Source organism: Manis pentadactyla, chromosome 7 (genome assembly GCF_030020395.1).
Source record: "Manis pentadactyla isolate mManPen7 chromosome 7, mManPen7.hap1, whole genome shotgun sequence".
Classification (NCBI taxonomy): Eukaryota; Metazoa; Chordata; class Mammalia; order Pholidota; family Manidae; genus Manis; species Manis pentadactyla.
Genome location: NC_080025.1, coordinates 137,140,582 through 137,167,072, shown reverse-complemented (window position 1 = coordinate 137,167,072; position 26,491 = coordinate 137,140,582). Strand labels below are relative to the sequence as shown.

The window sequence follows — 26,491 nt, the reverse complement described above, 5'->3', positions numbered from 1 at the left end:
TTCTATTCTAATGATGGTGTCCTTTGCTGTACAGAAGGTTTTTAGTTTGATATAGTCCCACTTGTTCATTTTTGCTTTTGTTTCCCTTACATGTGGAGATATGTTCATGAAGAAGTTGTTCATGTTTATATTCAAGAGAGTTTTGCCTATGTTTTCCTCTAAGAGTTTTATGGTTTCATGACTTACATTCAGGTATTTGATCCATTTCAAGTTTACTTTTGTGCATGGAGTTAGACAGTAATCCAGTTTCATTCTCTTACATGTAGTTGTCCAGTTTTACCAACACCAGCTGTTTAAGAGGCTGTCATTTCCCATTGTATATCCATGGCTTCTTTATCATATATTAATTGACCATATATGCTTAGATTAATATGTGGACTCTCTATTCTGTTCCATTGGTCTATGGGTCTATTCTTGTGCCAGTACCAAATTGTCTTAATTACTGTGGCTTTGTAGTAGAGCTTGAAGTTGGGGAGCAAGATTCCCCCTGCTTTATTCTTCCTTCTCAGGATTGTTTTGGCTATTCGAGGTCTTTTGTGCTTCCATATGAATTTGAGAACTATTTGTTCCAGTTCGTTGAAGAATGCTGTTGGTATTCTGATAGGGAGTGCATTGAATCTGTAGGTTGCTTTAGGCAGGATGGCCATTTTGACAATATTAATTCTTCCTACCCAAGAGCATAGGATGAATTTCCATTTATTAGGGTCCTCTTTAATTTCTCTTAAAAGTGTCTTGCAGTCTTCAGAGTATACGTCTTTCACTTCCTTGGCTAGGTATTTTATTCTTTTTGATGCAATTGTGAATGGAATTGTTTTCCTGATTTCTCTTTATGCTAGTTCGTTGTTAGTGTATAGGAATGCAACAGATTTCTGTGTATTAATTTTATACCCTGCAACTTTGCTGAATTCATATATTAGTTCTATTAGTATTGAACTGGATTCTTCAGGGTTTTCTATGTACAATATCATGTCAGTTTGAGTTCTTCCTTACCAATCTGGATGCCTTTTATTTCTTTGTGTTGTCTGATTGCCATCGCTAGGACCTCCAGTACTATGTTGAATAAAAGCGGAGAGAGTGGCCATCCTTATCTTGTTTCTGATCTTAAAGGAAAAGCTTTCAGCTTCTCGCTGTTAAGTATGATGTTGGCTGTGGGTTTGTCATATATGGCCTTTATTATGTTGAGGTAGTTGCCCTCTATACCCATTTTGTTGAGAGTTTTTATCATGAATGGATGTTGAATTTTGTCAAATGCTTTTTCAGCATCTATAGAGATGATCATGTGGTTTTTGTCCTTTTTGTTGATGTGGTGGATGATGTTGATGGATTTTTGAATGTCGTACCATCCTTGCATCCCTGAGATGAATCCCACTTGATCATATGTATGATCTTCTTGATGTACTTCTGAATTTGGTCTGCTAATATTTTGTTCAATATTTTTGTATCTATGTTCATCAGGGATATTGGTCTGTAGTTTTCTTTTCTCGTGGTGTCTTTGCCTGGTTTTGATATTAGAGTGATGCTGGTTTCATAGAATGAGTTTGGAAGTATTCCTCCTTTTTCTATTTTTTGGAAAACTTTAAGGAGAATGGGTATTATGTCTTCTCTAAATGTCTGATAAAATTCAGTGGTGAATCCATCTGGTTCGGGAATTTTGTTCTTGGGTTGTTTTTTGATTACCGATTCAATTTCATTGCTGGTAATTGGTCTGTTCAGATTTTCTGTTTCTTTCTGGGTCAGTCTTGGAAGGTTGTATTTTTCTAGAAAGTTTTCCATTTCTTCTAGGTTATCCAGCTTGTTAGCATATAGATGTTCATAGTATTCTCTAATAATTCTTTGTATTTCTGTGGTGTCCATAGTGATTTTTCCTTTCTCATTTCTGATTCTGTTTATAAGTGTAGACTCTCTTTTTTTCTTAATAAGTCTGGCTAGGGGTTTATCTATTTTGTTTATTTTCTCCAAGAACCAGCTTTTGGTTTCATTAATTTTTTCTATTGTAGTTCTTTCTTCTCAATTTTATTTATTTCTTCTCTGATCTTTATTGTGTCCCTCCTTCTGTTGACTTTGGACCTCATTTGTTCTTCTTTTTCCAGTTTAAATAATTGTGACTTTAGACTATTTATTTGGAATTGTTCTTCCTTCTTTAAATAGGCCTGGATTGCTATATACTTTCCTCTTAGAACTGCCTTTGCTGTGTCCCACATAAGTTGGGACATTGTGCTGTTGTTGTCATTTGTCTCCATATATTGCTTGATCTGTTTTAACTTGATCATTGATCCATTGATTATTTAGGAGCATGTTGTTAAGCCTTCATGTGTTTGTAAGCCTTTTTGTTTTCTTTCTACAGTTTATTTGTAGTTTTATACCTTTGTGATCTGAGAAGTTTGTTGGTACAATTTCAATCTTTGAATTTACTGAGGCTCTTTCTGTGGCCTAGTATGTGGTTTATTCTGGAAAATGTTCCATGTGCACTTGAGAAGAATGTGTATCCTGCTGCTTTTGGGTGTAGAGTTCTGTAGATGTCTGTTAGGTCCATCTGTTATAGTGTGATGTTCAGTGCCTCTGTGTCCTTACTTATTTTCTGTCTGGTGGATCTCTCCTTTGGAGTGAGTGTTGGGTTGAAGAGCTCATGTGTTTTAGAAGTATACACATCATTCTGATAGTGACTCCTAGTTAGGTTAGGAGTCAAAAACACAGCCTAGGAGATGCAGAAATTGCAAAAAGTCCCCAATGACATTGGTCTCAAAGTTGAATAAATGTTAAATACACCAATCAGTGGATCTGTGTTTTACCCCAAATATTTTCAATTCTCAGGAAAAAAAACTAGTACTTTCACAACAATCAACACCAAACATATAATTTTTACATCCATATTTACTCATTCCTTGTTAAAAAAAAAAAGTTATTTTTCTTTTTGACCAGAGGTGCATGCTTGGATTTTCTGAACAATACTTTATAATAGGAAGAGAAGGAAAGGCAGCTAATGAGGAGCATATGCACAGACCAAATTCAACATTCGTAAACTATAAAGAAATAACTGCCAAACAGCAGACTGAACACAAAACAATTATAATGAATTACAAAAGAAATTGAGAAGCTTGCACAAATTTTCTGAAAAACCATTCAAAGGAGTACATCAAATGAAGGGCCTACCTAAGCATTCATAAACAAATTACCCAAATATCCCTACCATTTCTACTGCTCTGAATGCTTACCTGTCTAGAACTACAAAGAAACTAAATTAATTATGAACACGAAAAGCTACATGGAAAAATTCTCCTCTCCACGCTACCATTTCTGGGGCTTTACCCAATAATAAAGGGCTGAGCTTGTGATACTGAGAACATTTCTCCTTCCAGGGCACCTTTCATTACTAGAATGACAAAAGAGGTTCAGTCAGAACTGCATCAGATCTATCTCTGAGAAGCTAAACTCTGGAGAAGTCTCAATCTGCTGAACTGATCATTTCCAACAAATCTGCAAGCTCCTCTAAGGAAATAAGATTTGAACATTTAGGCCTTCATTCACATCTTTATGTGATGCTATGGATACAGAAAATGTCTAAAATGAAAATGAAGACTTTTTTTTCCTTCTAATATTCCAATGTAAAAGGTTGAAAACAAGTGTTACCAGTAAGAAATGCATTATTTATTATATAATTAAGGGCAAGATTGCACTGGAGCTACATAAAAAAACTTTATATACTTACAGCAATTTCCAGGTTCAGGCACACACACAAAATAATTACTTCTGATGTATTATTTATTAATGCTAACCACAGTTATCTTCAAGCTCTTATGTAGTTTTAAACTAGTACTACATAATGAAATAGCTACATGATAAATTATAAATTATGTGTCAGGGCAGACAAGATGACTAAAGCAGTGCACTTAAATAGTGAAAGCCTCAAAAAAAAGATGCTGAGGAATTCCAGAGCGGCAGCTTCCTAGAAGCATGAAGGGATCCACCCTGCTACAGGGGATGACGACTTTAGAAAAATGTGCCTTAGGCTCACCTTCAGATAAATGTATTATAATTTTAAACAAGAATCCACCTGTAAAAATGCAAATACATTGACATGTAAAAATGTAGACAGGAACCTAAAACTGCTCTAAAAAAGGTCATTAGTTTTTTTAAAAAGTAACTATCTCTTAGAGTAGAAACTCAAAGTGATTGATTATAGCTTCCTGGGACTGTAAAGGAATAGGACATAGAACAGTTAACTTAAGGTCAGCAGGAGAGGTACAAATGCTATTGGAAACTGTGGGAGAACAAAGTAGAGAATTTTTTGAACTTAGCCTATGGGTCTCAATAATCACAATAACAGAAGTTTATATTTATTTTATCCAGTGCTTACTATGGAATGGAAATAATGCTAAACATGTCACAAGCATCATATCTCACAGGCAACTACTCTATATGCTTAAATCAATAAGATGTGTGCTATTATATTTCCCATTTTACAGATAAGTACACTGAGGATTTAAGTACCTCCCCGGGGTATCACAGAGCAGTAAAGAGGATACAGAAATGATCCTCCCTACTCTAGGCACAGAGTTCTCTGCTAGGTTCTGCCATAGGCCACCACTGACATTCAGGTATGTTGGTACTTTGATTGTGTACTGTTAGAACTTATTCATTTGTTGAGATTATTTAGTATTGGTATTAAGCAAGAATGATCAGTAGGCATTATGACTGTTTTATTTATTTGGGAGAGCAGTGGCTTGAACAAAGCCAGGCAAATATCATTCATGTAGGCAGAGAAATGGAGCCGTTTAGGCAATTTATAAAAATCTTACACAGAAAGAATACAACTTCTCAGATTCAAAAAGACATATGCACCCCTATGTTTATCGCAGCACTTTTTACAATAGCCAAGATATGGAAGCAACCTAAGTGTCCATCAGTAGATGAATGGATAAAGAAGAGGTGGTACATATACACAATGGAATACTATTCGGCCATAAGAAAGAAACAAATCCTACCATTTTCAACAGCATGGATGGAGCTAGAGGACATTATGCTCAGTGAAATAAGCCAGACAGAGAAAGACAAATGCCAAATGATTTCCCTCATTTGTGGAGTATAACAATGAAGCAAAACTGAAGGAACAAAATAGCAGCAGACTCAGAGACTCCAAGAATGAACTAGTGGTTACCAAAGGGGAGGGGTGGGGGAGGGCGGGAGGGGTGGGGAAGGGCAGGAGGGGAGGGAGGGAGAAGGGGATTGAGGAGTATTATGTTTAGTACACATGGTGTGGGGGATCACGGGGAGAACAGTGTAGCACAGAGAAAGCACATAGTGGATCTGTGGCATCTTACTACACTAATGGATAGTGACTGCATTGGGGTATGTGTGCGGACTTGATAATATGGGTAAATGTAGTAACCACATTATTTTTTCATGTGAAACCTTCATAAGAGCATATATCAATCATACCTTAATAAAACAAAATCTTACACAGCTGAATTCAAAACAAATAAGGCATGTGTTGCCCTCATATCTGTGAAGCTACACTCATTACCTCCCAAGAAGTCACTGGAGAAACTTATTTCAGAGCCTGTGCATTTTACTCGGCAGTATTAATGTTGTTACAAGCTGGTCCCCACTATTCTTTTCATTGTTGTTGTTCTTATGTTAATGTCATGACTTAGATCTTACAGAATCCAAACTAACACATATTAATTAATTTTCTGATCCTGAGAGAAGACAAAATAATTGTCCTGGTCATTAGGAAGAATAAAAGGTATCACTTTACCACACCTCCATCCCCAACCCTTTTATTCATTCTTACCATTTAAAAAAAAATAATTTTAAATTTTAAATGATTTCTTCTAAAAGCCATCAAGGTCTTTTTATTCACATTTCCAGCTGAATGAGAGTAGCATCTAACATTGTTAAAAAAATTACTAATAATTTTTTTGGCTTATAGTACTTTTGGAAAATTAATGGACTTTATTTTTTAGAACAGTGTTAGGTTCACAGTAAAAATGATCAGAAAGCACAGAAAGTGCCTACATAAACCCCTGCCCTGCTACACGCACACACACAGCCTCCCCCACTTTCAGTGTCCTACACTGAGTGGTGCATTTGTTACAATAAATGAGCAGGGACTCATGGTTATCAACCCAAGTCCCTACAGTTCTTCACACCTTAATTCCCACAGTTTCCTCACATGACCCTTCCAGGCCAGCCAGAACAATTTACCACCTGTCCTCTGATATAGCAAGGGACATAGCAGTCACTCTTCTCTCCAGGCCTGGCCCCGTAGGCCATTTCCTCAGTTGGGAAGATGGAGCATTCTAAGACCTAGCTCAAGGTTCACTCCTTTGGGACAGACTTGTTTCTGGTCTCACAAGCCGAGAGTGCTCTTGGGCATCTCGGAACATCCTGTAACAGAGATGGCCTGATGATCTACATCACAGCAGCAGTTGTTCCCAAGGGGCCTACTGCCAAGGAGATAAGACTTATTTGAGGGTGTTAATTCTGGAATGATTATTAGCCTTCTAATTGACAAGTTTGCTAAGCATCAGTTAGCTTTACAGTGATATCTCATTAACCATTATTTGTACATTACAAATGAATCTTACAGCCACAAGACTATTGAACCTAATTCTTCCAATTGCACAGAAACCAACTAGCTGCCTGATATTCTGTGATTTTTGCTCCCCTCAGCAAAACTGAACATGTAACAAATCACAAGCTGAACTACCCTCTGCAGGCTGCAGGATTGAGAAAGACAGTGGCCTTCTTCACTTGCGCGTTGGGAGGAATGAGCTGATTGCCAAACACCTAAAAAGGAAAAAGAAAAGCTCTAAGTAAATGTCCTTTTATTCAATTAGTGATCACATATACCCTTTCATTACAAAAGAATTTACTTCCAGCAGATATGGTATCTACTTTGGGGAAAAAAACATTCTTTATGATTTCATACTGACAAACCCCATAAAATAACCAACCAAAGTGTACCATTATTTAATGACAATAAGCTGGACTCTGTATTATAATTTAAAAACCCTGCTTCACCTACTAAAGGTAAGTAACTTTTCTCTATAAGATATGGCTAAGTTTACTGTGAATGCATAGGCAGTAAGGCCATAGTCTATCAGAATCCATTTGTCTTTGTTTTCAGAGTACAATCTCGTTCTCCTTCAACTTTTTACTAAAGCTTATTCATAAAGAATCTTTGTGTTAACAACTAACCTTCGACTTTTTATACATACACAAAATAAATTTAATACTCTATTTGCCTTCTCCTCTTTGCAACCATATAACTATATAGCACCAGCTGGCAAAGGAAAATAAATTAATATTTACTAAGCCCCTAATGCTTGCCACTTGCACACACATTATTCTTAGCTCTCAGAAACTTAGGAGGTATTAAATATTTTCATTTTAATAGACTAGAAAACTAAGATTCAGAAAGATTGTCACTCAAAGTCACACTGTTAATAAATTACAAGCCTAGAATTTACATCTAACTTCGAACTCAAACTTTTTCTACTCTATCAGCAATAAAGAGAAGACAAGGGATGAGGCCAAATGAAGAGGCACAGAAAACTAGATGTGAGGAGTCGAAATGGGACTAACAGGAGCTGATGCTATTACATCTGGGTTAGAGAAGATGGCCAACAAAAAGAACAGGGTAGGAAAGCACCAAAAAGGGCAGAACTTCAAGTCTTAAATGGTGGGTAATAAGTCTGGAGCAAGAAGGCAGAATTCAAGTACAAAAATACCAAGATAGAAAAAAAACGGAAGTTATACTAAGATTTTTATTAAGTAACTGACTCTAAACCCACCACCTCCCTGACAGTCCCTTGGAGATCCTTTCTCACCATTGTCTACTTCTTGCCTTAGAAAAATAAACTTTTTCTGAATATTTCAAATATGCATACTTAGATGCTTCTTATAAAAAGTTTCTGGTAATTATAATTTCTACTATTTTCACTCTCAGTGAATTAGACCTTAACATTTTGCTGCCAAATCTCCAAATACTGTAATGTGCTCTTTCTCTATCCATGCTATTTCTGGAACATGCCCAGAAATTATGAAGTAACCAGGTTCTCTGGCCTACCAGATTCCAGATTATTCCTCCCTGTCCTGGCTTCTCAGTCTCTACAATTCTTAGCTACCTGCAACTCAAGTCTCAAGATTACAGGGAGTTAAGGAGCTTATGTAAGACTATTGTGCGTTCAGCTTACATGAGACTGCAAAAAATCATATCCTTTCAAGAATTTAGACTGTAAAGGGAAAGACATAAAATGGAAAAGTTACTAGAGGAGGCTATGAGGACGAATCCACTTCCTTTTCTCAGACGGAAGGAGCTAAATGCGTGTTGGGAATGGAGAATTAGAACAGTGGTAGGAGGTAAATGTATGAGAAGAGGAAATAACCAGAGGAACACAGCCTCTGAAAAAAGTAAGAAGAGGATAGGATTCAGAACAGAGGGGGAGGCATTTACCTAAAGAAGAAAGGGAGGGCTCTATGACTACTCTCCCTTAAAGACAGAGAGAGGGGTCCTCTTCCAAGAGGATTTTCCAGTTGCTAATAGAAAATTAGCTTGGGGTGGGGAATCACCTTGAATTTAATATTAAAATTTATTTGAATTGATTTCCAAAACAACTTAGAGCCTTTTGAAATGAAACATAAAAGTAATCAAATTCTTAAACTACAAATTTAAAAAAGATAATCACTAATAGGAGGACTTTATTAATAGTATCTATTGTCTCTGCCATCCACGAAAACACTTCAGAAACAAGCACAAGGTTTGCCATCCGCCTCTCTTACTATCTACATCATACCTTTGTCATTTTTGCCTTCATGCTTCTTTTCTGGTATTTCTGATATCATAAACTCAAGTGGCATATAACAAAGAAGCAACTCAGTCATGGTAATCATCTGAGTGGTATGACGTACAAATTTGTAAAGAAGGGAAGAACAAAAATGTGGTTTTACAATTCAACTATAACTAATACAGCCAGATATATGAATATTTAAGTGCAGTATCATGGGACTAAGGTAACAATGCCATGGTATGAGTCTGCTGTGCTGAAGAGATGGGCTTTAAAAATATAAATCAACAATTTTAACATGTAACTTTGAGAGTTAATGCCCATCCTGAACTAGTATCCTTGGGGGCTATTTGGATCAGGGATGATTAAGTTTAGGCAGATCTTCAAGGATAACCACAGACATGAACAGATTCCCAGAGCTCCAACCAGTCCAGGCATGTGTTCTCAGGACTAATCCAGAAGTAAACAAGTCTAAATGGGTGGGTGTTAGAACTGCTCTTCACCAGATGGTTAACTTACTGGAGCTCTATTCAGAGTTGGCTCTCAGCCCGATTCCTCCCCTGAAAATGGAAAAAAATATCCCAACTGCACTGATGCAAGTCCCCTGGAATGGCCTGAGTTTCTTCTGCACCACAGAGATAAGGCAGGCTTTAATTTTATCACATTACATGGCATTACCTGAGCTTCTTGACAGGCTGCTCTCCTTAGTAGGTTATCACTACCAAAGTAAAAGAGAATGAACATTAGCCTTAATAAGTAGGTTAAGATCCAAAGAAATAACAATTTGCTTTTTTTAAAAAATCTGTATAACTCTTCTCTATAAAATAGCCAAATGCAAGTTTCTTAAAGACCTGTAACAAATCACGGGCCTATCTGCAAAAGCATTTTCTTTGATGAGATCCTGTGTTAAGTATTTCCGTGTTATGGTAGATAGAATAATACCTGCTCCCTCCACATCCTAAAATGTCCACATCCTAATCCCTAGAGTCTGAGAATATGTTCCTTTATGTGACAAAAGGGAGTTTACAGATGTAATTAAATTTAGGTCCTGGAGATGGGGAGACAGATAATCTGGATTATGTGGGTGGGCCTAATCTAATCACGGGGTCCTTAAAAGCAGAGAAACTTGCCTGGCTGTGAGCAGTGGCAAATGTGACTATGGAGGAATCGTCAGAAAGATGCCACCTTGCTGGCTTCAAAGCTGGAAGTCAAGGAACGCAGGAACCCTCTAGAAATTGAAAAGGCAAAGACATGCATTCTACGCTAAAGCCTCCTGGAGGAACGTAGGCCTTGCCAACTCCTACATGTAGCCCAGCAAGACCTGAACTGGACTCCTCACCCACAGAAACATAAGATAATAAATTTGTGCTGTGTTAAACCACTAATTTAAGGTAATGTATGAGGGCAACAAGAGAAAACTAATGCACATATGCTGCATTTTTCTAATTCAGTGGAAATTACTCAGGCCATTTGCCAAAAATAAATGTGATGTTTACAGTAGTTTCTTCCGTTTTATCTAATTCTCTTATTTTTTATATCACCATTGGACACTCATTCAATCAGAAATGGAAAATTCTAGCACGAGGAATTTTAGCATGAGGCAAAATTTTGTCTTGTAAAAATGAAAGCATTCTATCAGAATACGATCTAGAAACATCAAGGTTTCTAGAATGTATTTATGCCATTTATCCTACAAGAGCACTCTATGTAGCCATTTGCCTATCAGGCTCCAGAATCTTCTCCTTGTAGGAATCAATCCTAAAGCATGTTGCTGGCACTGCTAAGATAATAACTTCACAACAGCTAAGAAAACCAATACCCAAAAAAGATGACCAGTAAACAATTTATAGGAAAGAATTACAAGGAGAAAAGTGTTAGTACATTTAAATTGTCTTTCTAGATCTTTCTCAGAACATCAAAACCTAATTTTGATACATAAGGCTGAACTAAAAGATATTAAACAACCGTTCGCTTTTTGCCACTGTTTCAGTCTAAGGCTGCTCAATGGTCTTTCTTCCACAGCCAGGCTGGAGAACAACCTAGACTTCAGAGAGCAGTCAGCTTCGATAAGAAGGCACTATCCATGGGCAAGCATCGATGCTGCCCAGCCAAAACCTAGAACAACTTTCCATTAAAATGATGACACCAGTACCTCTTAACAGAGATTTTAGGGACACCAATTCCTTGTGAAGTCTGGCCTACAAGGCGGCTTTTCTGCCAGGCTCTGTCCCCACTTGCTTGAGTGACGCTGCTCCACAACTACTCTGTGGCAAAAGGGGGTCAGACAGCTTCCCTCCCCTCCTTCCCAAGATTTGCAAATACTCGTGTTTTGCTCTCCTCCCTGAACATCTCTCCATCAATTGCTCTCCGTGAATCATTCTAACATCAAGAATGACAAAATATATATACACAAGATAAGGTAAATTCAGGGTACAAACTAGTGAAATACTTAAAAACATGTTGATAACCCTTTTAGTTGACCTGACACCTTACATGCACGACCTTCTATAACAACGACCAGGCAAAAATACTGAAACCTCACTAAGCGCTGGATCACAAAATAAACTAGGTTCCTTGTAGTAACTTGGGCATTGTTGCTGGATTCCCCTGGACTGGGCTAAACCTCAATCCAACTGCCACACCCACCTGGAGGTACTGCTTCTAGCCTCACATGACTGTGCTTCTCTAACCACTTGCTTTAATGGTTTCTTTTTTCCAGCAGATGGGATAACCTGTGCCTCCAGCCTCTTTTCCTATGAACACATCCTATGGACTATTCTGAATTAGCCTTCCATGCTTCTGTAATCGCTGCATGCCATCTCTCCATCCCCAGCCAGCAGCCCCCTTCCACGAGGGACAGCCTCTGAAGGTGCCGGGCTCCTCTGGGTCACTGGCAGCCACCACCTTCCTCACTGCACTCCAGTACACTGATTGCTGAAAAGAGAATGGCCCCAAATATGTATGAGAATATGGGTAGCACCTAAGAACATTTTTTCCTAATGTCTTGCAGAAATAGAATTTTGATGGTTAACTTGTGATGAAGTACATTATTAAAGACCTCAGCTCTCTTGAGCTTACTAATTAATACTGCTTGATTCATCAGAGTGCTATTCAAAAATCAAAAGTTTCTTTGATAGTTAATTCCCTGGATTTTAACATGCCAAATGATATATGCTGTCAATGCCTCCTCTGAGGAAGCTGGAATTATGTATCAATTTAGATACTACAAAAGGAAATCTCATTATAATGATGCCTAATATTTTCAAATAGGAAAAAAGGTATTAACCATCTTGATCTTGCTCTCTGAACCTTGCTATTTCTAAAAATCAAACGTATCCTCAATGAAAAAAGATGTCTGCTACTGATAAATTGTGATGGTCTATAGCAAGCTCTGAAAACTATTTGAAAAAAGAAATTTCAAAAATGTTTCAGTAATAGCAATCCTGCTAGACCTAAGAAAAATAACTTAAAACTGACGGAGCAACTACCACGTGCCAGATTCCATGACAGCTGTTTTCACACATCTTTCATCTTCATGACTACCTTGCAAGGCAGTGGCTATATATAGTCTCATTTTACAGATGGGGAAGTTAAGGCTCAGAGAAGGAGACTGCGTGCCCGAGATAACAGTGTTACTATGTGGCAGCGCTGGAATCCAAACCAGTGCTAACCTGACTCTAAAGCCCATGCTTAAATGCTTTTTCTTCTTAACTGAACAATACCAAACAGGCAATGCTCATTTAGATGCATACTTTATAGCACATTGCTTCCTAGTCTCATCGAATGAACTTTTAAAATTTACATTCATATAATTAAAAAATAAATAAATTCAGCTGTGATAAACCCGCCAAAAGTAGTTGGTGAAATTTAACACAAAGTGCAGGGTCCAATACAATGAATAAGATTTGGTCCTGACCTGAAAAAGCTCAGATCAAGTGGCAAAGAGCTCTTGGCACATATTGCTGATATATAAAAAAAAGGGTTACTTGATAAACAACATGCCAGGCACAGTCCTAGGTATCTGTGATACGCTGGTGAATAAGTCCAGCATTCTCATTGAAACAAAGTTTACAGTTTCAAAGGGAAGAAAGACAATTCAACAGGCAGTCATAATGTGATCTGACTCTTACATGGTCCCTAAAAGAGGCACAAAATAGGGATGTCTAACCGAGTCTTGAGGGAACTGGAGAAAGTTTTTTCGCAGGAATTGACATTGACATTGAGATCTAGGGGAGAAAGAAAAAGTAGGCAGGCAAAAGGAGCGAGGAGAATGGAGGCACAGGAAACAGCACGCTGAAGGCCTGCAGGTGCCAGGACTGACCACTGCAGGAACTGAAAGTAGTTCAGGACAGCTGGAGGCGGCGTGGCAGGGGAAGGGCCGGAAAAAGGCAGCTGGGTCCAGGCCAGATCACTGAGGGCCTTCTAAGAAGCTATTTAAGGAATTCGGATTTTATCCTAAGGGACATACGGCGTCATTAAGGCATTCTAAGAAGAGGACTCACACGACCACTTTTACATTTTAGAAGGATCATCCTGGCTGCAGCATGAAGGAGGCAATAGTCAAAGATAAGACTGAATCTAGGGAGAGCGGGAGGGTTCTTCAGGAATGCAGGTCCGCAAGGATGACTGGCACCAGGATCATGGCAGTGCAGACAGAGAGAGGGGGACAGATTCAGCAGGCACGTAGGAGGTAAACTTAAGGGCTGGCTTGTGGGATTTAAGGGATGGGAGGGGTCAAATACTGTCCACATTTTTGCAGTCATCTGGCGGAAAGCAGTACGATTCACAGAGATGGACTGCAGCCGGAAGTACAGGTTTGCGGGAGGGAAGCCGAGTTCGCTTGGGATCTGAGGATCAGAGATGGTGGTGAGAGTCCAGGTGGGAGTGTCCAGAGGACAGCAGGAGATACACGTCTGGAATTCAAGCTGGTGATCTCGACTAAAGGCACACAAGGTCATAGAAGGGGTTGGCATGGTTAAGATTATCCAAATGAGTCATGTGAGAAGTAGAAGCAGCAGGAAGACTCCTGAGCATTGGGACAGCTGACAGAGAACACCAGACGCATCTCGAAGAAACTGCGACCGCACCTCCGATTGAAAACCAAAGGCCAAATGTGAAGGATAACTGAGGAGAAAGGTTAGGCACCACTGTCCTCCCTTATCGTGCCCTTGATGAAGCCGCATGTTTTGTGGTTCCTAAAAGATACAATGACCTTCCCCCCTCCAAGGATTTGATCACTTTCTCTCTTCTCCCTTGAAAAAAATTAAAGGCCAAACACAGTATCACCCACACCCTTGCCCCACCAAACACAAAACTGCTTGTCTTCTTTCTTCCTTGATAGTAACTGTTTTGAAATCATGGATAATTCATCATTTTCTCTTCCACAGCACACAGCACAGACTCTTGTGATAAAAGGTACTCAGTAAATAACTGTTTAATAAATAAGGTGGCCAGTGTTTGAACAGGAGAGACTGACTTGCTCTGCTCAGGCAGGCAAACTTCGTCCTGTGGAAAACTGAAGGTTATTCTTTGTATGAGTTTTCCTTTGTATTCTTTCATCCTTGAACCAACGGATCAGCTGGGATGGTGCTTGGGTGTGATAATCAAATCACTATGAGGAATCACTGTGGTCAGTACAGGAAAGGAGGAAAAAAAACAGTCACGGGAACTTCCCTAGATCAAGAAAAGCCAGGGGGCATGTGTGGGGGGGCAGGGCGGGCGGAGCGGGTAATGAACTGGGACCCTCTACCAAGGAAGCACCACAAGAGCCATTCCAGGGCTGGAGTCTGCTACCAGACATTTCAGATTGCTGATGGGTAAAGAATCTGAATGTGAACCAAAGACCCTGTTACAACAACAACAAAAAAGTACTGCATATAAATTGCAAGCCCATGCTCTCTCCAACACATCGTGCTGTCTCCTGAGAGAACTGAAGTTTAACACAATTAAAAATGTAGTCATATCAAAAAGGGTCCCCAAAGATCTGCTCAGTACTAAAATGCAGGTTCATCGACAGAAAGAAATTAGATGCTTCTGGATTAGAAAATGAAAAAAATCTGCTGATGTCACTGCCTGAGGCTTTAAAAGAGTATGAACATGCCTGCTGCCACAGGAAATGGGATGCTCTCAATTTATTCCAAGCTGTAAATGTTTTATTTATTACTTTAGGACTGCAAAATAAGATAAGCTGCTATTTCAATAACAACTTTGCATGGAAAGAAAAATCACATTGATCCATCCTATTTTGCAAAGAAGGTATTTCCCACTACAGTCTAGAGGCAAATGTAATAGCAGTTTCTACCACCAGCTTTTCCCCCGGTGCATGCAAACACAGTTTCTGCTTTACACAAAACAGACTTCAAGTTTAGATGTTTATAACAACTTATCCAAGCTTTCTAAAATAATTAATCATTTTCTTGCCAGTGGCAGTGCCCACTGATTATCCACGTAACAGCAGGGATGGATAGAAATGCAGGCAAAGATAAAAATGAACCTCAGAGGAGAGTCTCCTGTAGACAGAAAGGAAGAGCTTCCTCAAACGACACGCTGCCCCTCACCCCAGGCAGACAACGGCTGCCGCAGCGAGCAGTGCCCTACATGGGGAATATTGATCTTCTCTGCCCGAGGGGACATGTCACCAAGCAGGAAGATGTGCAGCCTGCTAAGAAGAACGTGGATCCTTGGGCCTAAAGAATGTTCATCTGGAAAGAAGAAAATGGGTAGTGTGATAGGTTAGAAACTCAGAACAACAAAAACATTAATGATTTTTAAAAGGATTTTGGGGCCTTCTGGTCTGGTCTTTCCATTTGGCCAAAAGATGGTATCTCTTCTTGTTCTCCAGACCTCCCCAGATGCGCTACCTGCTACTTCAAAAATTTGTATATTTTTACCTCTCCTGAGCACAATAACATAAAGAAGTTCCCTAATGTCATGCAAGTATAAAGGGTCAGGAAGAAATCCTATTGAAAACCATATAGTAAGTGGTGACTGTCTGCATTTCAGTGCCCCTGAGAATGCATAAAAGAGGAGAGAAAATAAGGAGTCACACAGGCAAACACTGGCATTAAAATACTGTTATCCCTGTTGCTGATGGTGAAAAGTTTAGCCAAAGAGAAACACAGTTAACAAAGTCTACCCTCAGATGTGAAGGACAAACGTCAGCACTGCTTCCTTCTGGACTAGTGAAAAGTACACCAGACTTGGGTTCGGGAACTTTGAGGCCAAATGGTACCTCTGGATGGATACTTGGTGGCGTATTTAACAATGCAAGGATCAGCATTTAATACAATATAAAGCAAGCCAAGAGCATTTTCCCAAGATGGTATTTGCTAAAATAGGAAGGGAGGGAGGAGGGAGGAAGTCATGTCCATAGTTTGCTAGAATGAGTAACTCAGCATTGAAATTAAAGATCTAGTGAAAATAGCTACTCTGATAAATGAACCAACACAAAGGGGCTCAAGAAAGTCAGTCATCCCAGCAGGACTTTGCCAAAATACGTTTAGCCCCATTTAAGATGTGAGGTGTGTGATTTATCCCAGATATTAACCCATTATTTAATCATAGCTTCCTGAATACTTACACCAGCTTTTAGGCCTACAACCCCTGTTTTTACTATCTTTATTTATTTCCTTGTCAAAGTATAAAAGCCCTATAGCAGCCAGGCAAATAAAATGCCTTTATCAAAGGCATCCAAGCCCAAGTTTCATATCCTGACAATCTAAATTTTAAAGGTTGGACGAGCCCCTAGAACTATGCTTTTCAACTTCCTGGTTGAAACCCCCACACCGTGACCCCCATCAACTGATATGACAACATCCCATTACAAACAAAGTTCACTACAACAGTTGGTTCCTACCTGAGCAAAGACACACACACACACACACACACACACACACACACACACACACACACACACACACACACACACACACACACACACAGTGCAGAGGTAGTTCCAGCCCATGTCTCGACACCCCAGGTGATTCTGGTATGTTCACTTCATCAGGGTACCCTTCCTCAGTGGTCTCCTTTGAGCTCATAAAAAAATAACTGAATGATCTAGACTGAGAAAACTTCCAGCCTGGGGTTATGCCAACTGTTAGAAGTTACTAAAAGACTTTGCACTAGAACTTAAATAAGTCTTCTGAATCTCAACATGGCATTTTTTCTCTCAATAGTCTGCTTCTGTTCTGTCCTCTGAGGGCATTCCCAAATGACAGAAAGTGATGAATAGAGCTCTGACCACTGTTTAATCACATACACAGGCAAATGCCACCATCTAACGTCAACTCAAGTCATGATTAATCACTACAATGATACACTTTTTTATTTCCGGCAAGTAGGCTTGGGAAAAAGCCCGACTAACTCTAATCCCACTTAATTCAAGAATAGACCCAATCTGCCCTCAGCAGGAAGGCCCCACCCGCGGTAACACTAACGGCCTCCGCGCAGCTCTTGCTTTGTGCTGCTTCTTTCTCACTCTCAGAAATACAGAAATCCAAAAGGCACCTTCTTCCCATCTTGTCAGTCCCCAGCCGTACCAGCACAGACACCTGTGTCCTTAAGTGGAACAAGCCACTGCTTGTAAATATTTCAAGTACTTTCTACTTTTTTGAGTTTTCTCCACACAATTTGTTCCCTGTCCAGTTCAGGATAGGAAACTGCTTCATGAAAAATGGCAGCCCTCGAGGGGTTCCCTCACACAACTGGGCGAATCACTCAGGCCTGCTCTTCAAGGGCTTGTCATCACTGGGCGGGGTGGCTGCGGTTTCTGCGGTATTCCCTCACTCTCTTGGCCCATGAGGTGGACGTGGCGGGTGCCTCTACTGTCGCTTCTTCTCCTCTTAGAACATGAAATCATACCATTTTCACAATCGTATTCCAGCCTCAGCTTTCCATAGAATACCAATGTCTGCTCCTGCCCTGCATCCTCACAAGGAGCTGAGCTCTGCGGACAGTCTCCGGCTGGATAAAGGGCGCATTACACCATCGGGTGATGCTTTGGCCGCCACTAAACGGCATCATCCTTTGAGCTGCTACCACCAGCCACCTTTTCGATCATTTCTACCACTACCCAATTCTCACAAGTATCCTGACATTCTTTTGTGGTTCATTCACTTCTTCCACTTCCTGCTCTTTTTCTCCATCCATTTATTTCAACACCCCAATTTAAACCCCATTCTGTGCCGCTAATTTTTCTTCTATATTCTGTATAACATTAACTTTACCAGGGAACTAAAATACTAGTTGTTTTTGTTCTAGTGACCATTAGACATTTGCACATACAACTAAAAAATACATATTGAGGGAGGGATCATGGAAGATGGAGGCGTGAGTAGTTCAGTGGAAATCTCCTCCCCAAAACATATATATTTATGAAAATACAATAAATACACCTATTCCTAAAAGAGACACCAGTGGATGCAGTACAATAGCCAGGAAACACCTACATCTGTGAGAACTCAACATCACAGGAAGGGGGTAAGATACAAGCTGCAGCCCGGCAGGACCCGAACGCCCCCCTACCCCAGAACAAGGCGGGAAGAAAGGAGTCGGAATGGGGAGGGAGTGAAAGCCCAGGACTGCTAAACAACCAGCTCTAGAAGTCCGCACCCAGAGCGCAGACACAAGGGGCACAGGGAGCTGGATATTAGAGAAACAGAAAAGCAAAACTGGCGGCCAGGTCCCCGCAACCGGCGCCCCTGAGACAAAAGAAAAGCGAGTGCTTTCTGCAAGTCTTAAAGAGACAGGGACCCCACAGCTGGATGGAGTCATCCTGGCACACTTAGCCAGCAGCTGGGAATCCCGGAGAACTTTAGGCGTCCTAAACCCCAGGGTGGCAGTGCAGTTCTGAAGCCCCTCATGGCACTAAGCACCCTGTCAGTCATTCCTCCAATTGGCGCGGACCCTGAAACACTGGCCCAGTAGTAGGAAAGTGGCAGCGTGCGCCGGGGGCGGTAGCGCCGGGGGACTGGGAGTGGACCACGGGCGCCGGTGGTGCCAGAGGAGCATCTCATGTGAGCCCGCGGCAGCGGCAACTGAACAGCCCAGGTGCGGCCCGCACATGCCAGCAGCAGTGGCGCCATAGGAACCCAGGACAGATCTACATGGGAGAGGCCCGCAGGCACCTGTAGCAGCGCCAGAGGGAGGAGCCGCACACCAAGCAGCTGACAAGAATCCCAGCCCAATGCACAGCCACCCAGGCCAGACCCAAAGGCTGCTGCTGGTACACAGCTGCCCGGCAGGGGCGCTGTTATTGTGCAGGAGCGCACCTGGCATGCCTGCCACTCCCTGCAGGCCTCCGCACTGCTCTGACGGAGACCCCACCCACAGCAGCTTGGGGGATTAGCCCGGGGGCTGCTCCAGGAGTGTGGGTAACCGACAAAGGCAGCGGAGAAGGGCAAGGCATCCAGCAAGCAGGAAAGGACTTTCTTCTCCCAGCTGACACACCCGCAACCTGCCTACAGCTACCGCTATCACCATGAAAAGGCAAAAAAATTTAGTCCAGTCCAAGACAGTTCAGACAACACCTGAGAGAGGTTCTGCAGAGACAGACCTAACCAGTCTCCCTGAAAAAGAATTCAAAATAAAAATCATAAACATGCTGACAGAGCTGCAGAGAAATATACAAGAGCTAAGGGATGACTTCCGGAGGGATATTACAGAAGAGAAACAATCTCTGGAAGGATTTATAAGCAGAATGCATAAGATGCAAGAAGCCATTGATGGAATAGAAACCAGAGAACAGGAACGCATAGAAGGTGACGCAGAGAGAGATAAAAGGATCTCCAGGAATGAAACAATATTAAGAGAACTGTGAGACCAATCCAAAAGGAACAATATCCGCATTATAGGGGTACCAGAAGAAGGAGAGAGAGAGAAAAGGGGATAGAAAGTGTCTTTGAAGAAATAATTGCTGAGAACTTCCCCAAACGGGGGGAGGAAATAGTTGCTCCAACTATGGAAGCACACAGAACTCCCAAGAGAAGGGACCCAAAGAGGACAACACCAAAACTCATAATAATTAAAATAGCAAAAATCAAGGACAAGGAAAGAGTTTTAAAGGCAGCCAGAGAGAGAAAAAAAGTCACCTATAAAGGAAAACCTATCAGGCTATCATCAGACTTCTCGACAGAAACCTTACAGGTCAGAAGAGAATGGCATGATATATTTAATGCAATGAAACAGAAGGGCCTTGAACCAAGGATACTGTATCCAGCATGATTATCATTTAAATATGATGGAGGGATTAAACAATTCCCAGACAAGCAAAAGCTGAGAGAATTTGCCTCCGACAAACCACCTCTACAGGGCATCCTACAGGGACTGCTCTAGATGGGAGCACTCCTACAAAGAGCACAGAACAAAACACCCAACATATTAAGAATGTAGGAGGAGGAATAAGAAGGGAGAGAAGAAAAGAATCTTCAGGAAGTGTATACAACAGATCAATAAGCGAGCTAAGTTAGGCAGTAAGATACTAAAGAGGCTAACCTTGAACCTTTGGTAACCACAAATTTAAAGCCTGCAATGGCAATAAGTACATATCTTTCAATAGTCACCCTAAATGTAAATGGACTTAATGCACCAATCAAAAGACACAGAGTAATAGAATGAATAAAAAAGCAAGACCCATCTATATGCTGCTTACAAGAAATTCACCTCAAACCCAAAGACATGCACAGACTAAAAGTCAAGGGATGGAAAAACATATTTCAGGCAAACAACAGCGAGAAGAAAGCAGGGATTGCAGTACTAATATCAGACAAAATAGACTTCAAAACAAAGAAAGTAACAAGAGATAAAGAAGGACACTACATAATGACAAAGGGCTCAGTCCAACAAGAGGATTTAACCATTCTAAATATATATGCACCCAACACAGGAGCACCAGCATATGTGAAACAAATACTAACAGAACTAAAGGGGGAAATAGACTACAATGCAGTCATTTTAGGAGACTTCAGCACACCACTCACCTCAAAGGATAGATCCACTGGGCAGAAAATAATTAAGGACACGGAGGCACTGAACAACACACTAGAACAGATGGACCTAATAGACATCTATAGAACTCTACATCCAAAAGCAACAGGATACACATTCTTCTCAAGTGCACATGGAACATTCTCCAGAATAGACCACATACTAGCCCACAAAAAGAGCCTCAGTAAATTCCAGAATATTGAAATTCTACCTACCAACTTTTCAGACCACAAAGGTATAAAACTAGAAATAAATTCTACAAAGAAAACAAAAAGGCTCACAAACACATGGAGGCTTAACAACATGCTCCTAAATGATCAATGGATCAATGACCAAATTAAAATAGAGAACAAGGAATATATAGAAACAAATGACAACAATAACACAAAGCCCCAACTTCTGTGGGATGCAGCAAAAGCAGTCTTAAGAGGAAAGTATATAGCAATCCAGGCACACTTGAAGAAGCAAGAACAATCCCAAATGAATAGTCTAACATCACAATTATCGAAACTGGAAAAAGAAGAACAAATGAGGCCTAAAGTCAGCAGAAGGAGGGACATAATAAAGATCAGAGAAGAAATAAACAAAACTGAGAAGAATAAAACAATAGCAAAAATCAATGAAACCAAGAGCTGGTTCTTTGAGAAAATAAACAAAATAGATAAGCCTCTAGCCAAACTTACTAAGAGAAAAAGAGAATCAACACAAACCAACAGAATCAGAAATGAGAACAGAAAAATCATGACAGACTCCACAGAAATACAAAGAATTATTAAAGACTACTATGAAAACCGATATGCCAACATGCTGGAAAACCTAGAAGAAATGGACAACTTCCTAGAAAAATACAACCTTCCAAGACTGACCAAGGAAGAAACACAAAAGTTAAACAAACCAATTACAAGTAAAGAAATTGAAACGGTAATCAAAAAACTACCCAGGAACAAAAACCCCAGGCTGGATGGATTTACCTCAGAATTTTAACAGACACACAGAGAAGACATAATACCCATTCTCCTTAAAGTTTTCCAAAAAATAGAAGACTAGGGAATACTCCCAAACTCATTCTATTAAGCCAACATCACCCTAATACCAAAACCAGGCAAAGATCCCACCAAAAAAGAAAATTACAGACCAATATCCCTGATTAATGTAGATGCAAAAATACTCAATAAAATATTAGCAAACTGAATTCAAAAATATATCAAAAGGATCATACACCATGACCACGTGGGATTCATCCCAGGGATGCAAGGATGGTACAACATTCGGAAGTCCATCAACATCATCCACCACGTCAACAAAAAGAAAGCCAAAAACCACATGATCATCTCCATAGATGCGGAAAAAGCATTAGACAAAATTCAACATCCATTCATGATAAAAACTCTCAGTAAAATGGGTATAGAAGGCAAGTACCTCAACATAATAAAGGCCATATATGATAAACCCACAGCCAACATTATATTGAACAGCAAGAAGCTGAAAGCTTTTCCTCTGAGATCGGGAACAAGACAGGGATGCCCACTCTCCCCACTGTTATTTAACATAGTACTGGAGGTCCTAGCCATGGCAACCACACAAAACAAAGAAATACAAGGAATCCAGATTGGTAAAGAAGAAGTTAAACTGTCACTATTTGCAGATGACATGATATTGTACATAAAAAACCCTAAAGACTCAACTCCAAAACTAGTAGAACTGATATCGGAATACAGTAAAGTTGCAGGATACAAAATTCACACACAGAAATCTGTGGCTTTCCTATATGCTAACAATGAACCAATAGAAAGAGAAATCAGGAAAACAATTCCATTCACAGTTGCATCAAAAAGAATAAAATACCTAGGAATAAACCTAACCAAAGAAGTGAAAGACCTATACTCTGAAAACTACAAGTCACTCTTAAGAGAAATTAAAGGGGACACTAACAAATGGAAACTCATCCCATGCTTGTGGCTAGGAAGACTTAATATCGTCAAAATGGCCATCCTGCCCAAAGCAATATACAGATTTGATGCAATCCTTATCAAATTACCAGCAACATTCTTCAATGAACTGGAACAAATAATTCAAAAATTCATATGGAAACACCAAAGACCCTGAATAGCCAAAGTAATCCTGAGAAGGAAGAATAAAGTTGGGGGGATCTCACTCCCCAACTTCAAGCTCTACTACAAAGCCATAGTAATCAACACAATTTGGTACTGGCATAAGAACAGAACCACAGACCAGTGGAACAGAATAGAGACTCCAAAAATTAACCCAAACATATATTGCCAATTAATATATGATAAAGGTGCCATGGACATACAAAGGGGAAATGAAATGACAGTCTCTTCAACAGATGGTGCTGGCAAAACTGGACAGCTATATGTAAGAGAATGAAACTGGATCACTGTCTAACCCCATACACAAAAGTAAATTCAAAATGGATCAAAGACCTGAATGTAAGTCATGAAACCATAAAACTCTTAGAGAAAAACATAGGCAAAAAATGTCATGGACATAAACATGACTGACTTCTTCATGAACATATCTCCCATGGCAAGGGAAACAAAAGCAAAAATGAACAAGTGGGTCTATATCAAGCTAAAAAGCTTCTGTACAGCAAAGGACACCATCAATAGAACAAAAAGGTACCCTACAGTATGGGAGAATATATTCATAAATGACAGATCCGATAAAGGGTTGACATCCAAAATATATAAAGAGCTCACACACCTCAACAAACAAAAAGCAAATAATCCAATTAAAAAATGGGCAGAGGAGCTGAATAGACTGTTCTCTAAAGAAGAAATTCAGATGGCCAACAGACACATGAAAAGATGCTCCACATCGCTTGTCATCAGAGAAATGCAAATTAAAACCACAATGAGATACCACCTCACACCAGTAAGGATGGCTACCCTCCAAAAGACAAACAACAACAAATGTTGGCGAGGTTGTGGAGAAAGGGGAACCCTCCTACACTGCTGGTGGGAATGTAAATTAGTTCAACCATTGTGGAAAGCAGTATTGAGGTTTCTCAGAATGCTCAAAATAGAAATACCATTTGACCCAGGAATTCCACTTCTAGGAATTTACCCTAAGAATGCAGCACTCCAGTTTGAAAAAGACAGATGCACCCCTATGTTTATCGCTGCACTATTTACAATAGCCAGGATATGGGAGCAACCTAAGTGTCCATCAGTAGATGAATGCATAAAGAAAATGTGGTACATATACACAATGGAATATTATTCAGCCATAAGAAAAAAACAGATCCTACCATTTGCAACAACATGGATGGAGCTAGAGGGTATTATGCTCAGTGAAATAAGCCAGGCGGGGAAAGATAAGTACCAAATGATTTCACTCATATGTAGAGTATAAGAACAAAGGAAAACTGAAGGAACAAAACAGCAGCAGAATCACAGAACCCAAGAATGGACAAATAGTTACCAAAGGGAAAGGGACTGGGGAGGATGGGTGGGAAGGGAGGGACAAGGGTGGGGAAAAAGAAAGAGGGCATTACGATTAGCATGTATAGTGTGTGTGGGGCACGGGGAGGACTGTGCAACACAGAGAGGACAAGTAGTGATTTTACAGCATCTTACTACGCTGATGAAGAGTGACTGTGAAGGGGTATGTGGGGGGGACTTGGAGGAGGGGGGAGCCTAGTAAACATAATGTTCTTCATGTAATTGTCGATTAATGATACCAAAAAAAATACATACTGAGCACCAATTATATACAAGGTATGCACATCTATTTACATTAAAAAGGGGAAGACAGAAAACAGATTACAGACAGTATCGTATTCAAGAAGAAAGCATAGGGAGAGAGTCCCATACTATCTCCCTCCTGCCAGACAAATTGTTCTCTATAGTTCACTGCATTAAGTGTATTTATCTTGGGCTCCAGGATACAGGACAGATCTGGACAACTTCTGACCTGTAACTCATAAATTAGTAGCTACTATTGTCACCATTTCTGCTGTTCCCCCATGACATGAAAAGTTTGAAATGTGAGTGTGGGGAAGATTGAAGTTCCTATGAGCAGGATCCTCACCTGAACCTAAACTACTTGTTGATGTAACTGGGCTGCTGCTAGGTTACTGCTTCTACACCCATAGGCAATAAATAAGCCATTACTGACTGAGTCACTACATAAAGAGCTCTGCCCAGTGCTCTGGGTGGAGGCAAAGGAGGAGTATAGACCTGCAGAGTACTGGATACAGATGTAATTCTAGTGCTTGACCTATCGCCAGGAGAATAATCTGGGTAATAAACACTTTTACTGCATGGACATTCCATGTTATTCCTCGGTCTCACTGAATCCATAGTGAACTTGCCTGGGTCTGAAACCTATTTGCAAGACAATTGGGAATGTTGGCAGGATTCAGTGTTGACCAAGGAACAGAACAGGTTGCTCTTATGGGAGGAATGCTTCAATGAGCTGCCCCTATGAATGAAAAAGACATTCGAGTGTCCCCCAAGGGTTCTGAGGTGGCTTGCCTACTGCAGTGCTGAGCCCCACCCAGGAATGGAGGCAGGTGGAAGTGATGCATGAGGCAGTAGAGGTGGCCCTTGGCATAATAAGGAGGTCCTTTGAGAAACAGAGTACCCGTGAGTTGGCATAACTGTGGGTTGGCTGTTTCTCACAGTATTAAAAAAGTCTACACATGAGAAGAACATGCTCCTGAAAGAGACCTAAGAAATGGCAGCATAAGAATGCAAGCTGTGAGCTGCTGTGGATTCACTGAAGAATGAAATGGCATTGATAAAAGAGGAGGTAGCACAAGAACGTTGGCTACAAGGTGCTGTGGAGGAAGTAAGATTAGTTAAAAAATGAAATGTTGTTGCTGTGAGGAACTGTGAAGAGGTAAAGGCCATGGAGGAAAAGGATGGACCCCTGCAAAAAGCACAAGAAGAGGAAGTGCAAGAATGTGGGCTGTGAGGTCCACAAAGGAGGTAGAGGATTCTTTAGAATGAGACAGCAGCACTGCCAGGTGCTCTGAAGGAGGTAAAGGCCATGGAGGAGAAGGACGTACTCCTGAGGGAAGCACAGGAAGAGGCGGTACAAGAACGCCAGCTGTGAGGCATTGAAGTGAAGGTAAGAGAGCTGCTGAAGACTGGGCTAGCATTGCTATGAGGCACTGTAGAAAAGGCAAAGGGTGTGGCAGAGGAGGCACTTGGGAGAGTGGAGAGAAAGGTGCCATCAGCCCGGAAATGGAGGAGCTGGGGAAGGATGAAGGGGTGGTGCCAGAGGCAACGACCCCCCCTCTATTGAAAGCACTTCCGGTGGTTGTAAAGCAAATAAAGCCACAGCAACAGAGAGTTCCTCTGGGAGAGGTGCAGCCCCCTCCCCAGGTCATGGAACACTCTATGCTCCACCCCTATACTCAGGCTGAGCTGGTGGATTTGGCTCCCAGTTTCAGCAGAAGCCCTCAGAGTCAATATCAGCTTGGCTTCTCCATCTTTGGGATTCAGGGATGGATGGAATTGTTCTGTCTGGAACAGAGATGGGAAAGCTGGCTTCCCTGACAGTTCATCCTGCCTGAAGATAGCAATTACAAAATGTACACCTGACCCCAGGAAATCACTTCCTCCTTGATTGGTTTATGGCTGCACTTCGTGCTGTGTGGCCTAATCAGGGTGATTTACCATCTTCCCCTGCTAGATGGCAGACATATACTGAGCTCCAACAGGTGGTATGGGAGATAGACAAGAAAA

At 40.7% G+C, this 26,491-nt stretch overlaps 1 protein-coding gene across 3 annotated transcripts in view; it reads right to left on the bottom strand.

The window, feature by feature from the left end:
* The window catches only part of AGK (acylglycerol kinase), a 134,223-nt gene that overhangs the window by 59,075 nt on the left and 48,657 nt on the right, over positions 1-26,491 (bottom strand). For all 3 annotated transcript variants that reach the window (XM_036926112.2, XM_036926115.2, XM_057504839.1), the window contains exons 3-4: positions 9,468-9,507; positions 6,710-6,789 (exon numbers count right to left, since the gene is read on the bottom strand). In XM_036926112.2, the coding sequence (XP_036782007.2) occupies positions 6,710-6,789; positions 9,468-9,507 (120 nt within the window). The remainder of the gene's footprint in view (positions 1-6,709; positions 6,790-9,467; positions 9,508-26,491) is intronic.